General features: G+C 39.7%; 1 protein-coding gene across 1 annotated transcript in view; it reads left to right on the top strand.

Annotated features, from left to right (window-relative positions):
* Positions 1 to 15,511, top strand: part of LOC103258057 (neuroblastoma-amplified sequence) — a 170,081-nt gene that overhangs the window by 33,060 nt on the left and 121,510 nt on the right. Inside the window, exons 7-9 of the mRNA XM_021711229.1 lie at positions 427 to 560; positions 4,539 to 4,672; positions 6,266 to 6,364. Of these exons, the coding sequence (XP_021566904.1) occupies positions 427 to 560; positions 4,539 to 4,672; positions 6,266 to 6,364 (367 nt within the window). The remainder of the gene's footprint in view (positions 1 to 426; positions 561 to 4,538; positions 4,673 to 6,265; positions 6,365 to 15,511) is intronic.

Genomic DNA, 15,511 nt, shown 5'->3' with positions numbered 1-15,511 from the left:
CCCCCTCAGTCCCCCAGCCTGGAGTGCAGTGGCCGTTCCTGGCCACTGCAGCCTCGACCTGCTGGGCTCCGGCGATCCTTCCGCCTCAGCCTTCCAAGTAGCTGGAACTACAGGCACGCGCTACCACGCCCGGCTAATTTTTGATTTACTGTAGAGATGAGGTCTTGCCAATTTGCCAGGAGGGTCTCAAACCCGTGGCAATCCACTCACCTCGACCTCCCAAAGCGCTGGGATTACAGGCTGAGCCACCGAGTCCGGCATGTATGATGATTTATATTCGCCCTTCTTTAAGTGTTTCTGGGAATTGCTCTTTTCTGTTAAACGAAGCACTAGATATCCTTAGTAGATGATACTTTAGTTGCAATTACTAAAAGTGTTCATTATCTTTATAATATATTGTTAAAAGCACTCCTTTTTTTGTTCTAGTTCCAAAAGACCCAAAACCCCAATGGAGGCGAGTAGCATGGAGTTATGATTGTACCCTGCTTGCCTATGCTGAAAGCACTGGAACTGTGAGGGTATTTGATCTCATGGGAAGTGAACTTTTTGTCATTTGTCCGGTATGTGCATACCCTACGTTTTGTTTATATAACGTTTTGTTTCAATACCTTCCATTTGTAGGTACTTGAGTGAATGAATATGACGAGAGGGATAATACAAAGATAAATCAGATTAATAAACTGTGAACTTGAGATGCTCAGAATATAATTAGAGCTCTATATACATGTAATATTTATTCTTTGTATTTTGGAATGCACTATCGAGATGTAAGCCATCTGGTAGCAAGTAAATACTAAATAGAGGTACAGACAGTTGTTATAAAGTTCCAGTGAGAAAAAAAGTCAATAGGCTGTTGCAACAGGAACAACTTCAAGAGGAGCTAGAACTTGTTACAAAAGGAATAGAAATGGAAAGGGGGGAGCGAAAAAATAATGACAGTAATAACTTGTATTTGTGTAGTACTTTGTTATTTATCAGTGACACTGATATATATATATATATTATATAATATATATATATAATTTTTTTTTTTTTTTTAGTCTAAGTCTCACTGTATCAGCGAGGCTGGAATGCAGTGGCATGCTCATGACTACTGCAGCCTCGACCTGCTGTGCTCCGGCAATCCTTCCACCTCAGCCTTCCAAGTAGCTGGAACTCCAGGCATGTGCCACTGCACCTGGCTAATTGTTTGATTTATTGTAGAGACGAGATCTTGACAGTTGCCCTGGCTGATCTCAAAACCCTGGGCTCAGCAGTCATCTCACTTCCGCCTCCCAAAGTGCTGGGGTTACAGGCGTGAGCCACTGTGCCTGGTGACCTTCATATATATATGTATATATATATGTGTATATATATATGCATATATATGTGTGTATATATATGTGTATATATATATGTGTATATATATGTATATACATATGTGTATATATATGTATATATATGTGTATATATATATTTCTTTTTTTATTAAAAATTATATGTGTTACAATTCAGGGTTAGGTATACAAATGGTCATTGCATATATATATATATATATATATATTCTTATTTAATATTCACAATAATCTTTTAAATAGGTTGGCTAGGTAGTATCCTCATTTTACAGTCTAGAAAAGGAGATGGAGTGGAAGCAAAATGCCTTTTTCGTGACATTCCATTTTATTAGTGTCTCTTCTAGGAATATAGTGCTTTTTACTTTGTTTTTTCCTTCCTCAAATAAACCAGATATAGGAGTAGGTAGAACATCGGTTCTATCTATCTGTGGCTGCCTCTTTTTTTTTTTTTTTGAGTCGGAGTCTCACTCTGTCACCCAGACCGGGAGCGGCCACTGCAGCCTCGACCTGCTGAGCTCCGGCGATCCTTATGCCTCAGCCTTCCAAGTAGCTGGAACTACAGGCGCGCGCTACCACACCCGGCTCATTTTGATTTATTGTAGAGCTGAGGTCTCGCCAACTTGCCCAGGCAGGTCTCGAACCTGTGGGCTCAGGCAATCCACTCACCTCAGCCTCCCAAAGGCGTGAGATTACAGACTGAGCCACCGAGCCTGGCCCTCTGACTGCCTCTTAGTATTACCTGGGGAGTTCTATATAGAAAATAAAAAAACAAAGCAAATTACTAGATGGCCCTGTTGCCATGTGCAGAGATTCTAATTTAATTGATATGAGTGAGGCCCGGGCATTAATATTGTTTATAAGCTTTTCAAGAATGATGCTAATGAGAATCTAGGTTTGAGAATCAATGATATAGAAAATGATTTTCATTCAGAAATAATGAGTGGAAAAAACATTATCTTCATATTATGGAAGACCTAGGGAGCAAGCTAAGAAGTTTGGATTACTATTTTCTAGATGAATGCTGTCTAACAGAAATGTAATGTGAGCTATATTTGATCAAATGTGGTTTTAAATTTTCTAGTAACTTCATTAAGAAACATGTAAAATTTGCTTAATAATATATTTTATTTCACCCATCATATTCAAAATATCTCAATATGTAATCAATATAAGACATTATTCATGAGATCTTTTATATTCTTACTTTGGTCCTAAGTTTTTTGCAATTTGATGGGTATTTTTATGTTTATAACATATCTCATTTTGGACTAGTGCTTTTTGTGTGGGTCTAGACAATGAGGAGCTATTCAGGGTGTTAGAGAAGAAAACCCTTTTACTACCCTCTTAAATTTAGTAGCTTGGGAACTGCAAATTAAACTGACGAAAGAAAGCTAACAGGAGAAAAGACATATTATTTTTATTGATGTCAATATTTTTACATGTACCAGGAGCTTCACTGAAAAGAAGTGAAAACTCAAAGAAGCAGTTAGATTCAGAGTTATATACCATTTTAATAAAGGGCTATACATTTTGGAGAAATGACTTGGCAGAGGAAAGGGAGTTTGGGCTTCTAGAGGTGGTAAATTATGGAAAAGTGACTAGGAAATATATGGGGGAAACTAATGAAAGATAAAGATTATTTAATAAGGTCTGTTTATGCAGATTTATTTTGGTATGACTCCATCTGGTGATGAGTTGATCTTTTCCTGGTACAGAGGAGGCACTTTCACAAAGAGAAAGCTATACCATGTTTTATGGCAGATAATGGGTGGGCAGAAAGCTTTTTCTGCGTCTGTTGATTCTCAGTGGCCTTCAGTTGAAAATAATCCTGTGGCAAAGTGACATTTGGGGTGGCATATTCTGATCCTCTTCAAGGGTGGTAAGCTTGATTATGTATTCTTCCCAAGGTGCATTTAAGTCTTTAGCAATATAACCTGATATTTAGTTGATGGAAAAAGATTGACATTGAGTGAGTGTTTTAAGTGTTCTTTCCTTTAAGCTGCTGATTAGGCAAATAGAAAGTAACTGGAGGCTTTTAAAGCATTGGCTGCTGAGATTTTTAGCTGGTTGTGGAAATTAGCATTTGGAAACTTTTATCTGGAAACAGGCTTTTTTTTTTAATGAGTTGGAGTCTCACTCTGTCGCCCAGACTGGAATGCGGTGGCACACTCCTGGCCACTGCAGCCTCGCCCTGCTGGGCTCTGGCGGTCCTTCTGCTTCAGCCTTTCAAGTAGCCGGAACAACAGGCGTGCGCTACCATGCCCAGCTAGTTTTTGATTTATTGTAGAGATGAGGTCTCATTGAGTTGCCTGGGCGGGTCTTGCACCCGCGGGTTCCGGCAATCTGCTCCCCTCTGTCTTCCAAAGTGCTGGGATTATAGGCTGAGCCACCGAGCCTGGCCTGGAAACAGGCTTTAAAAGTTCTCTGACGCAAAAAAGATACCTGCACACATATGTTTGTTGCAGCTCTGTTCACAATAGCAAAAACATGGAACCAACCATGTTGCCCATCAAAGCTGGACTGGATTAAAAAAATGTGATATGTATACACAGTGGAATATTATGCAGCCATAAAGAAAGACAAACATATGGACTTTGCAGCCACTTTGATGGATTTGGAGTGGATCATACTCAGTGATCTAACACAGAAACAAAGAACAGAGTACCATATCTCACTCATAAGTGAACCCTGAACAGTTATGATACTATAAGAAAGGGATTGGCAGTTGTGGGAAACTGTCAGGGGATGGGGCTGGGATTGGCAGTTAAGAAAACTGCTAGGGGAGGGAGGGGCATACCTCATCAACAAGGGTACCTGCATAATCAATGTTTGTATACCTAACCCTGAATTGTACCCCACATCTTTATAATTAAAAATAATAATTTTAAAAAAAGTTCTCTGAGACATTACTTTTTTTTCCCCAATGCATGTAAAAATCTGAATAGAAACTTACTATCTAGGTGAATATCTCATTCAAAGAGGTTGCTGTGGCTCCAGCTTGTGTTTGGGCAGGTTGGTCTAGATTTGGGTGTCTAGTTCGGGGCACTCCGACCTGCATGTTCTCGAATATAGAGAACAGTTCTGGAGCTATCTTATTTAAAGTATACCCGATAAAGCCAGTATCTCATATGTTTTCCAATTATGCATGGGTGTTAACTTTTATCTAGTATCTTTTTGATAACTTAATTTCCCGTTCTTCTACAGGCTTCTAGTTTTGCAGGAGATTTGAGCTATGCTATTGCTGGGTTGATATTCTTAGAATATAAAGCAAGCACACAGTGGTCTGCAGAACTCCTGGTCATCAATTATCGAGGAGAACTTAGAAGTTACCTTGTAAGGTAAAAATGTACTTTGGGAAGTCATATTTAAAATAATGTTTATTTCTCTAGTTTAAGTGTCAGATTTTAGAATTTCTTTTTTTCCCCCTTTCAGTATATTATGAAAATTGCAAATATAATAGTTTGAAAGAGTAGTATAGTTAACACCCATGTACTTCCACTTGGATTCTACAGTTTAGGATTTTATTATACTTGCTGTATCACATTTCGTTCCATCTATCCATCTCTCTGTCCAACTATTAATCAGTCTTATTTTTAAATGTATTTCAGTGTAAGGTGGTGACATCAGTACTCAGATTCTTAGCATATATATTATTAGTTAGAGTTTAATATTTGCTTATAGTTTTCTTTCTTTTGAGGCACAATTTACATACAGTGAAATGCACACATCTTAATTGTACTAGCTAATGAACTATGACAAACGCATACATTTGTGCAATTCAGATCTCTGTCAAGATACATGACATTGTCATTGTGCTAGAGTTTTCTTGTGCCCCTTCCCAGTATACTACTTTCCACAGCTACTTCCAGAATAACTACTGTTTAAAATTTTTAATTTTCATTTTATCTTATTTTTTTCTTGTATTTTTAAAAAATAGCTTTAGGGGATACAAATAGATTTTGGTTACAAGAATGCATTGTATTGCAGCCAAGAAGTCTAGGCTTCAAGTGTACTCACCACCTTCACCTATGCATATTGTACTTGATAGGTGATTTTTAATCCCTCCACCCTTTCCCACACTCCCTCTTCTGAGTCTCCAATGTCCATTATACCATTCTGTAGTTTTTGCTGATTCTTAGTTTAGCTTCCACAAGTGAGAACATGAGATGTTCTATTTTTTGTTCCTGCATTAATTCACTTAGGATGATATTCTCCAGTTCCATCCAAGTTGCTGCAAAACATATCGTTTCATTCTTTTTTATGGCTGAATGTTTAAACTTTTAAAAATTATAGATGAGTTTTGTCTGTTCTGTTAATTCACATCATATGCAAATATTATGCCATTTTATATTAGGAACTTGAGTATCTGAAGATTTTGTTTTCCTCTGGGGACCCTGGAACTAATCCTTCACAGATACCCAGGGATAACTATAGTATGTGCTCATTTGTCTAAGTCTTCCTTCTTTCAGCATAATATTTTTCGGTTTATTACTATTTTTACACATATTGGTATTTTATCTTTTTTTATTGATTAGTATTTCATTGTGTGAATATCTCATGATTTTAAACAATTCATTGTTCTATTAGTGGACCCCTAAGTTTTCAGTTCTGGCTTATTGTGAATAAAGCTGGGATGACCATTCTTATTCAGGTCTTTATGAACTTTTTCATTTCCCTTGGATCAATATCTTCAGGTGGGATTGCTGGATCATGGGTAGACATAGTTTATTTTATTAAAAAAACTACCAGACTTTTTACCAAAGTGGTTATATCAATCACATTCCCACTGTAGTGTATCAGAGTTCTGGTTGTTTTACATCCTCAGCAGTATTTGATAGGGTCTGTCTTTTTAATTATGGGTATTTTTTTAGGTATTTAGTGATATCCACTGTGGTTTAATGGTATATATTTATCTGCCTTCTTAAATTTAGTGTTGGAACAAATCAGAGCTACCAAGAGAGTCACTGTTTCAGCTTCAGTAGTCATTATCCTCATGGGATCAACACAGCTATTTACCATCCTGGTCATAGGTAAGCAACCATTTGTTCTCATATTTAGTAGAATGTTAAGAGAATGTAGAAATCTTGGCCCATATTCATAGAGGAGAAACTATCTATTCTAATCCTTGTTTTGCCTTCATTTTCTCCTTTTGTGTGTAGTTATTGTTAATATTTATACTATTGTAGTAGTCATCTTCTGATTATTCATGCTTTTATATCTGGCTGACTGAGCTTCTTGGAGCCAAATGGGGCATGAGGAATGTTCATTGAGGAATTTTTCTTCTCTCTCAGCTTTAGACCTTGTTTTTCTTTCCTGCAGAGTGAATATAATACCTCACTCAGATCATTATTGACAAAACTACTCAAGTACTATACATACAAAAAGTGCCCTCACATGGGAGGGCCTCAGCAGATATTACTTCTTTCTCCTTCCTTTCCTTGTGAGTTAGGGCTGTGCTGGTTGTTGCACAATTCCTTCTAACAACTGTATCCCATCCCTCATAAATGGCATTTATCCATGTATTTGCCATCCACATCGAGGGTCCCTAGAAATCTTACAGCATTTTCTACTTCTAGTGATTTATCTCTTCTATCTTGTTATTTGAGAGCAAGATTTAGCTATATTTTATTGGTTAGCAAAGCTGACTATTTAGTTCTCTGAATGGGAAGAGTGCCACATTTTGAGTAAGACAAACCTAACTTGAGTTTTGAATTTTGGGACTTACTCTGTGTCTTTTGGTGAGTCCTTAAACTTTCTGGCTCTCAGTGTGCATATACATACGACTAAAAGAATGCAAGTTTGTATTATATTTAGTCACATGTATATGTTTTTTGTTCAGTATTTTATTTATGACTTTCAAACTACCAAAAAGCGTGCGCGCACACACACATTCCCATTCTCTCTGTTCTCTTAGAAATGACCACTGTCCTGAATCTCATGTGTATAATTTCCTTGCTTTCTTTATAGTTTTACCATTTATTCATATTTGGTTTCGCTGTTTGCGCTTTATGTAAATGGAATCATACAGAAGACATACAAGTCCTGCTTTGTGACTTGCTTTTTTGATGCGTGTTCCTCTAGTTTCTTCATTTATTTATTTATTTATTTATTTATTTATTTATTTATTTATTTGAGTTGGAGTCTCACTCTGTCGCCCAGACTGGAGTGCAGTGGCTGCTCCCAGCCACTGCAGCCTCGACCTGTGGGCTCCGGCGATCCTTCCACCTCAACCTTCCAAGTAGTTGGAACAACAGGCGTGCTACCACGCCCGGCTAATTTTTGTCTTATTGTAGAGATGAGGTCTCGCCAAGTTGCTTAGGTGGGTCTGGAATCCACGGACTCAGGCAATCCACTCACCTCAGCCTCCCAAAGGCACGCAATTACAGGCTGAGCCACCGAGCCCGGCTTAGTTTATTCATTTTTAATTACTATTAGCACGTTCCAGCTTATACATAATTTGTAACATATTTACATATTGTAGATAAAAATTTGGTTTGTTCCAGTTTTTTTTTGAGTTGGAGTCTCACTCTGTCACCCGGACTGGGGTGCAGTGGCTGCTCTTGGCCACCGCAGCCTCGACCTGCCGGCCTTCGGCGATCCTTCCGCCTCAGCCTTCCAAGTAGCTGGAACTACAGGCGTGCGCTACCATGCCCGGCTAATTTTTGTTTTATTGTAGAGATGAAGTCTCGCCAAGTTGCCCAGGTGGGTCTCGAACCCCCGGGCTCAGGCAGTCCACTCACCTCAGCCTCCCAAAGCGCGGTATTACAGGCGGAGCCACTGAGCCCGGCTTAGTTTTTTTTTTTGTTATAAAAATAGCACTGTGGGCTGCGTCTCTACAATAAATCAAAAAATTAGCTGGGTGTGGTAGTGCGTGCCTGTAGTTGCAGCTACTTGGAAGGCTGAGGCGGAAAGATCGCTGGAGCTCAGCAGGTCAAGGCTGCGGTGGCTGGGAGCAGCCACTGCACCCCACTCTGGGTGACAGAGTGAGACTCCAACTCAAAAAAAAAAAAATAGTACTGTGGTAAAATGATTGTGCATTCCTTTGATATGTGTGTCCAAGAGTTTCCATAGAATATATAACTAGAAGTGGAATTGTTGAATTGTTAGATAAGTACATCTTTCACTTTACTAGACTATATCAAGTGCTTTCCAGAGTAGTACCAATCAATTTGCAGTCCCATCAGCAGTATATGAAAGTTTCTGTTGTTTCACATACTTATTAGTACTCTTGATGGTGTCAGACTTTTAAATATTTGTTGATTTGGTAGGTGTCAATGATTATCTCACTGTGGTTTTTTTTTTGAGTTGGAATCTCACTCTGTCGCCCAGACTGGAGTGAGTAGCACGCTCCCGGCCACTGCAGCCTCTACTGCTGGGCTCCAGCGATTCTTCCGCCTCAGCCTTCCAAGTAGCTGAAACTACAGGCACGCACTACCATGCCCCGCTATTTTTTTTTTAATTTATTGTAGGGATGAGGTCTCGCCAAGTTGCCCAGGCGGGTCATGAACCCGCGGGCTCAGGCAGTCCACTCACCTCAGCCTCCCAAAGTGCAGGATTACAGGCTGAGCCACTGAACCCAGCTTCACAGTGGTTTTAATTTACACTTTCCTGGTTTCCGATGAAGTTGAGTAGCATTTTATATGTTATTTGTCATTCTTGCTTCCTTATCCAAAAAATGCTTTTATATATATTTTTTTTATTGTTTGGTCTTGGCATTTTTATATAACCTGGATATTAATTCTGGATGTATTATATGCATGATGAATATTCTCCCAAGATGTGACTTATTTTTAACATTTTCTTATATTTAGCTTTTTATTTTTATAAGCTATATCTGCACATATTTTTAAATGTTTTAATAGTTCTAAAAACTGATTCTACCCAATTTTTTACTTTCCAAAGGTAACCACTTTTATCTATTTTAGTTGATTCCTTTTATTGTTTTTATACATCTTTATAAAAAGCTTCTATTATCTTCTTGATTCCAATTTTATACATTATCTATTGATTTATTTTTATAGGAGATGGGTATTTAGTTTTCTTTCCCACTCTACCGCATTTATGCACACCAAACCTTTGCTTGTTCTCCTGTTATGTTTATATCATAAACTTGAAGTATATGTGTTATTATGGTCATGTAAATGCTATTCACAGGTAAGACAAGAAGCTTTTACAGTTTTTTATGATTAGTCTTCTATTTTTATTCATTCATCCAATAAACATTTATTGATTTCCTACTCTGTGCCATGTACTGTTCCAGGTGCTTGGGATATTATTCCCTTTTGGAGCTTACAGAGGAGATGACAGACAATAAGCAGTGAACATACAGTATGTGAGAAGCCATGTGTTATGGAAAAAAATGATCAGAGATAGGAAGTGGTAGGGTGGGAGAGTAGGATGAGGGCCAGGTTATCCTCATTTAGAGAGTGACATTTGCACAAAGACCTACAAGAGTTGAGGGTATTATTTACATATCTGGAAGAAGGTGTTCTATGCAGAGGGAATAGCCAAAGCAAAAGCCCTGAGTTGGAAGTGTGCTTGGCGTTTTCTGGAAACACCAAGGAGACCAGTGAGGCTGAATCAGAGGGAGAAGTAGAGTAACATGTGGAGGTCACAGAGAGAATGGTGAGTGGTGAATCATGCAGGACTTTATAGGCTTTAGTAAGACCTACCTGGTGACTTCTTACTTGTGTATATTTGTTATCCTCGTAGTTAGTTCTTTTTCTTTTATTTGCCAAGTTTTCAAATGTATTTATCACACATTTACCCCTATACTCACCCCCATTAGTGTAAGTCTCCTTTTAGTACAGCACATACATTAGGTGTTTTATAAATTTCATTCTTCTTTTTTTTTTTTTCTTAAGGGACAGGGTCTTACTATGTTGCTCAGGCTGATCTTGAACCCCTGGCCTCAAGTGATCCTCCTGCCTCAGCCTCCCAAAGTCCTGGGATTACAAGCATGAGCCACCATGCCTGGCTAGTTTCATTTTTTGGAAGAGGTCTTAGAACTTTCTGACCTGTTCTAGTTTAGATTGGCACCTGCCACATAGCTATTGTATTAGAATTTTACTTCATCATTCTGAGGATTGCTTCAACATTTCTCTTATGTTGCATGACCTGTTTCCTACATTTCTTGTTTCTTTCTTGCTTATTTAACTGTTTTAGTAGGTGTTTAGTAGGAGAAATTGACTGTATTAGGAAGATTGCTGAGGTAGAAAGTCTGTTCTATCTTTAACTGACCTGCTTTCCTTTACTCTTTTATTTATTGTGGCCTGCTGTGTGTGATTCACCATATGATATTGTTGTGGCAGATGTAAAGATGGAGATCTATCTGGACCTGAAGAGCGCATATTCTTGAATAGGAAATAATATGTTATATATGTATATGCATATATGTCATATATATATATTTGTTTGTTTTTTGAGTTGGAGTCTGACTCTGTCACTCAGGCTGGAGTGCAGTGGCACACTTACAGCCACTGCAGCCTTGACGTGCTGTGCTCAGGTGATCCTTCTGCCTCAGCCTTCCAAGTAGCTGGGACTACAGACGTGTGCCACCATGCCAGCTAATTTTTCTTTATTTATTGTAGAGGTGAGGTCTCGCCATGTTGCCCAGGCTGATCTCGAACTTCTGGGCTCTCAGGCATTCCTCTCACCTCAGCTTCCCAAAGTGCTGGAATTATGGGCGTGAGCCTCCACGCCCGGCCTAATATATATTTCTTTTCTTTTTTTGAGTTGGAGTCTCACTCTGTTTCTCAGACTGGAGTGCACTGGCTCGCTCCCGACCACTGCATCCTCGACTTACTGGGCTCCGGCGATCCTTTCACCTCAGCCTTCCAAGTAGCTGGAACTACAGGTGCGTGCTACCACGCCCAGCTAATTTTTTTTTTTTTAATGTATTATAGAGATGAGGTCTCGCCAAGTTGCCCAGGTAGGTCTTGAACCTGCGGGCTCAGGCAATCCACTCACCTCAGCCTCCGAAAGCACGGGATTACAGGCTGATCCACTGAGCCCGGCTCTAATATATATTTCTAATGTCTAAAATACATTTCTTTCTCTTGTACGTGCATGCATGTGCTCTGTTTTGTATATATGAATAAAGATATGTACTAAAATGCAAGCCAGAGAATAACAGCCTTGAAAGGATGCAGATATAGTGGTGTGGGGATCCATATGAAAGAGGTATGGTCTGCTTAAAGAACCAGGGAAGTGTGGCATACTTGCTTTGGGGATGGATACAATCTGGACATGATGGGCCTTCCAGCCACAGTGTGAACACTGGCAAGAAGACACAGTGTCTTTTTGGGGAAATTGCAGATGATATAGCTCGACTGACATTGTAGAGTGTGTGGTAGAGGAGGGAAGTATTCGCGATGGTGGGACATTGGACATGGGAAGGGCAGGTGGAGGCCAGATAATTGGGAGCAATAAGTGGCAGCTTATTCTTTTGGGACCACAACATTTTGAGATGAGGATAGGTGCTCAGTTATGCTTTGAGGAATGTTGATTCAGTTGGTAGATACTAGAGGCTGGATCACTCTTAGATGATAAGTTGCTAACTCACTTCACAGACAATAAGAGTCTCCTCATTATCTTATATGGAATTGTTATTCTGTGTGTGTGTGTCACATTTTGGGCACTATTTATATATGCCACATTTTAGTATTAATTTTTTCTATTTTGATGTATATATCCTGCTGTAGTATGGATGTGTACCCTCCAAAATTCATGCATTGAAACTTAATGACCAAGTAATGGTATTAAGAGGTAAGGCCGGACTTCCGGCAAAATGGCAACAGGGCAACCTGGTCTGTGAAACCCTCTGCAAAGGAGAACTGCAGTGGGTCTCTGGCTCTCTCCCCGTGCACTGCAGACCCCAACATCGCAACCTGCTCTTCATACGGAGTTCGGCCATTGCCACCGCTGGGGCATCGCAGTGGACTGGACAGCCACTGCAGCACAGATGCCGCGGCCTCTGCTGCAGCTGCCACCGCCGCCAGAAACTTATTGCACCACCCGGCTGGAGGCGATCCACAACTTCAGGGATCCTTGAAGCCCCTTGAGGTCCCTTCAGGAAAGATCTGCTGGGATCACTGCCACCTCTCCTGTGACCGAGACGTCCTGTCTGCAGTGAGTCTCCTGCCTGTGCCCTGAGGCAGGCACCCATCTCCAGTCTCTGCCGGTTCCTGCCCGGCCCCACCCGCTCTGGGGTGAGCAGCTGAGATAGCACCACCTGCTGGCGATTCAAGGTAACAACACTGAAATGGGAGAAATAAGCATGAAAAAGACATCGGCCAGAGTGGTGAACGGAGGGTGATCTGACCTGTCTTTCACAGCAGACCAGGGGAACTGACCCTAACTGCAAACTAATTTACCAGCTTGAAAAGAAAGCTAGAAATCAGAACTGAAAGGACATTGGACTTAAACGAAAAGTCTCAGAGTGTACTTCATTGATTCAGTTAGTTTAATGACTTAATTCTATTCCTACTGTATCGTTCCTTTTTTTCCCTCTTCCTTTTCTTCTCTCTGTAAACCATATCTTTGTATAGAGGAACAGCACACCAATAAGGTGGTTGGTTAGCTTGTGTTAGCATCACTATATGTTTTATTTATTTTTGTATGGGAGTTGGTTCGTCTGTAGCTGTGGTTTATTGTTTTTTATCTGTTTCAGTATAGGTCTCTCCATTTGTTGGCACACTTTTGTTTCCCCCCTTACTCCTTTATCTCTCCACCCCCCTCTTCAACCCACTGTCTGCTCCATTCTCTTCCCTCTGCTAACCACGTTTTATTTCAGGGAGTAAACCTACAGCCCCACTGCATGGATAGATTCCAAGGCAGTGGGAAGTGGGGTCCAGATTATCCACACACCTGTCAGCAAATACCAGGACCTGCAGATAGATTTTGAATTACAGCTCCCCCTTTAAGTAAATCTCAAAACTGCAAAAAGGACCACCCCCAACCTACAGTGCAACTCCAGAATTGAAAAAAGTAAGAGGGCATACATAAAGAAAGGCGATTGAACAAACAGAAGTAAAACCAATCCCTTTATTCCTGAATAACAGAATTAAAGAAGACAGTGACATGGAGGGAAGGAAAAAGTAGGGAGGGGGAAAAACCGCACAAATGAAGAAAAACCAAAAGAAGAATATAGGTCTCACACAGACCCCTGGGAGATCAGACACTGAGAAAACAGATTCTGGAACACAAACAATGAAGAGCCCCCTGAATGACTGGTCACATGCAACAAACCCAGACATCAAGACATTAATGGAGAGAATTTAAAAAATTGAGGAGAGATGAGGAAAATAGGAAGGAGCTGATGTAAGAAATAACAGCAGTAAAGAACACTGTGATGGAAATGAATAACAGACTAATAAGCATGGAAAGCAGACTTAGCCAAGCAGAAGAAAGAATCTCAGAGTTTGAAGACCAAAACACAGAACTAACCCAAACTGTCAAAAGCATAGAAAAGAAACTCAGAAAGACAGAACAAAACCTGCAAGAGATGAATGATCACTTTAAGAGAACAAACCTAAGAGTCATTGGGCTTCCTGAGGCAGAGAAAGAAACAGAAACCACACTGGAACAAACATTTCATGAAATCATTCAAGAAAACTTCCCTCATCTCATCAAGGATGAAAAAATTGAAACACAAGAGATTCGGAGAACCCCTGCAAGACAACAAATGAGAAGACCAACTCCCAGACACATAATAATTTGCCTAAACAAAGTAGCTATAAAAGAAAAAATCCTAAAGGCAGCAAGAGAAAAAGGCCAGACTACGTACCAGGGAAGACCAATTAGAATAGCGGCAGATTTATCCACAGAAACCCTTCAGGCTAGGAGAGCCTGGAGCCCTATTTTCAATGTTCTAAAAGATAAACAATTTCAACCAAGAATAACCTACCCAGCCAAACTAAGCTTCATTTGTGAGGGAGAATTGAAATCTTTTCCATATATCCAATCCCTAAGAACCTACGCTGCCACCAGACCACCTCTACAAGAAACACTTAAGAAAGTACTGAACACAGAAGAAAAAGAAAAAAGAACAACAACATTCTTCACAAAAGTATAGGCAAAAGATTAAAAACACACATGAGCCAACTCCAGGACCAAAAGAAAGACAACAAACAAACAGGAACAACTCTGTAAGAACCTTATGTCAGGGATCAACTCTTGCATTTCAATTATTAGCCTAAATGTGAAGGGACTAAATGCACCACTGAAAAGACATAGAATGGCAAAATGGATAAAATATCATCAGGCAACAATCTATTGCCTTCAAGAGACTTACCTCATTAGAAAGGATACCCACAGACTCAAAGTAAGAGGATGGAAAACAAACTTTCAGGTGAACGGAATACAAAGAAAGGAGGAGTAGCGATCTTAATTTCAGACAAAATATCCTTTAAGCTATTAAAAATCAAAAAAGATACAGAAGGCCACTATATAATAATGGAAGGCTCGATCCAGCAAGAAGAAATATCTATCCTAAACATATATGCACCCAACATAGGTGCGCCAACTTTCATAAAGCAACTTCTAGGAAAACTAAAGAATGATATTGACTCTAACACCATCATAACTGGGGGCTTTAATACCCCACTCACAACCCTAGACAGATCATCAGAACAAAAAATCAGCAAGGAGATCTGGAACCTCAATGTGACTTTGGACCAAATGGACTTAATTGATACCTACAGAACACTCCGTCCAAAGACCACAGAATGTACATTCTACTCATCACCACATGGAACGTATTCTAAGATCGATCACGTAATTGGCCATAAATCAAGGATAAGCAAATTTAAAAGGACCGAAATTCTACCATACACCTTCTCAGACCACAGTGGAATAAAATAAACATTGACACCAACAAAGTCCCCCCAAAACCCACAAAGACATGGACACTAAGCAGCAGGATGCTAAACAACTCCTGGGTCAATGATGAAATCAAAACAGAGATCAAAAGATACCTGGAAACAAATGAAAATGAAGAAACATCTTACCAGAATCTCTGGGACGCTTTGAAAGCTGTGGTAAGAGGGGAATTTATATCCCTACAAACATGCATGAAGAAAATGGAAGGAACACAAATTAACAACCTAACAAGCCACCTAAAGAAGCTGGAAAAGTAAGACCACAAAAACCCTAATTTCAGCAGAAGAATCCAGATC

This window comes from Carlito syrichta, unplaced genomic scaffold (assembly GCF_000164805.1).
Source record: "Carlito syrichta isolate Samal-C Ts95f unplaced genomic scaffold, Tarsius_syrichta-2.0.1 Scaffold301950, whole genome shotgun sequence".
In the NCBI taxonomy this organism is placed as follows: Eukaryota; Metazoa; Chordata; class Mammalia; order Primates; family Tarsiidae; genus Carlito; species Carlito syrichta.
The sequence above is the reverse complement of the archived record's forward strand: the minus strand, read 5'-3'. Positions and strand labels throughout refer to the sequence as shown.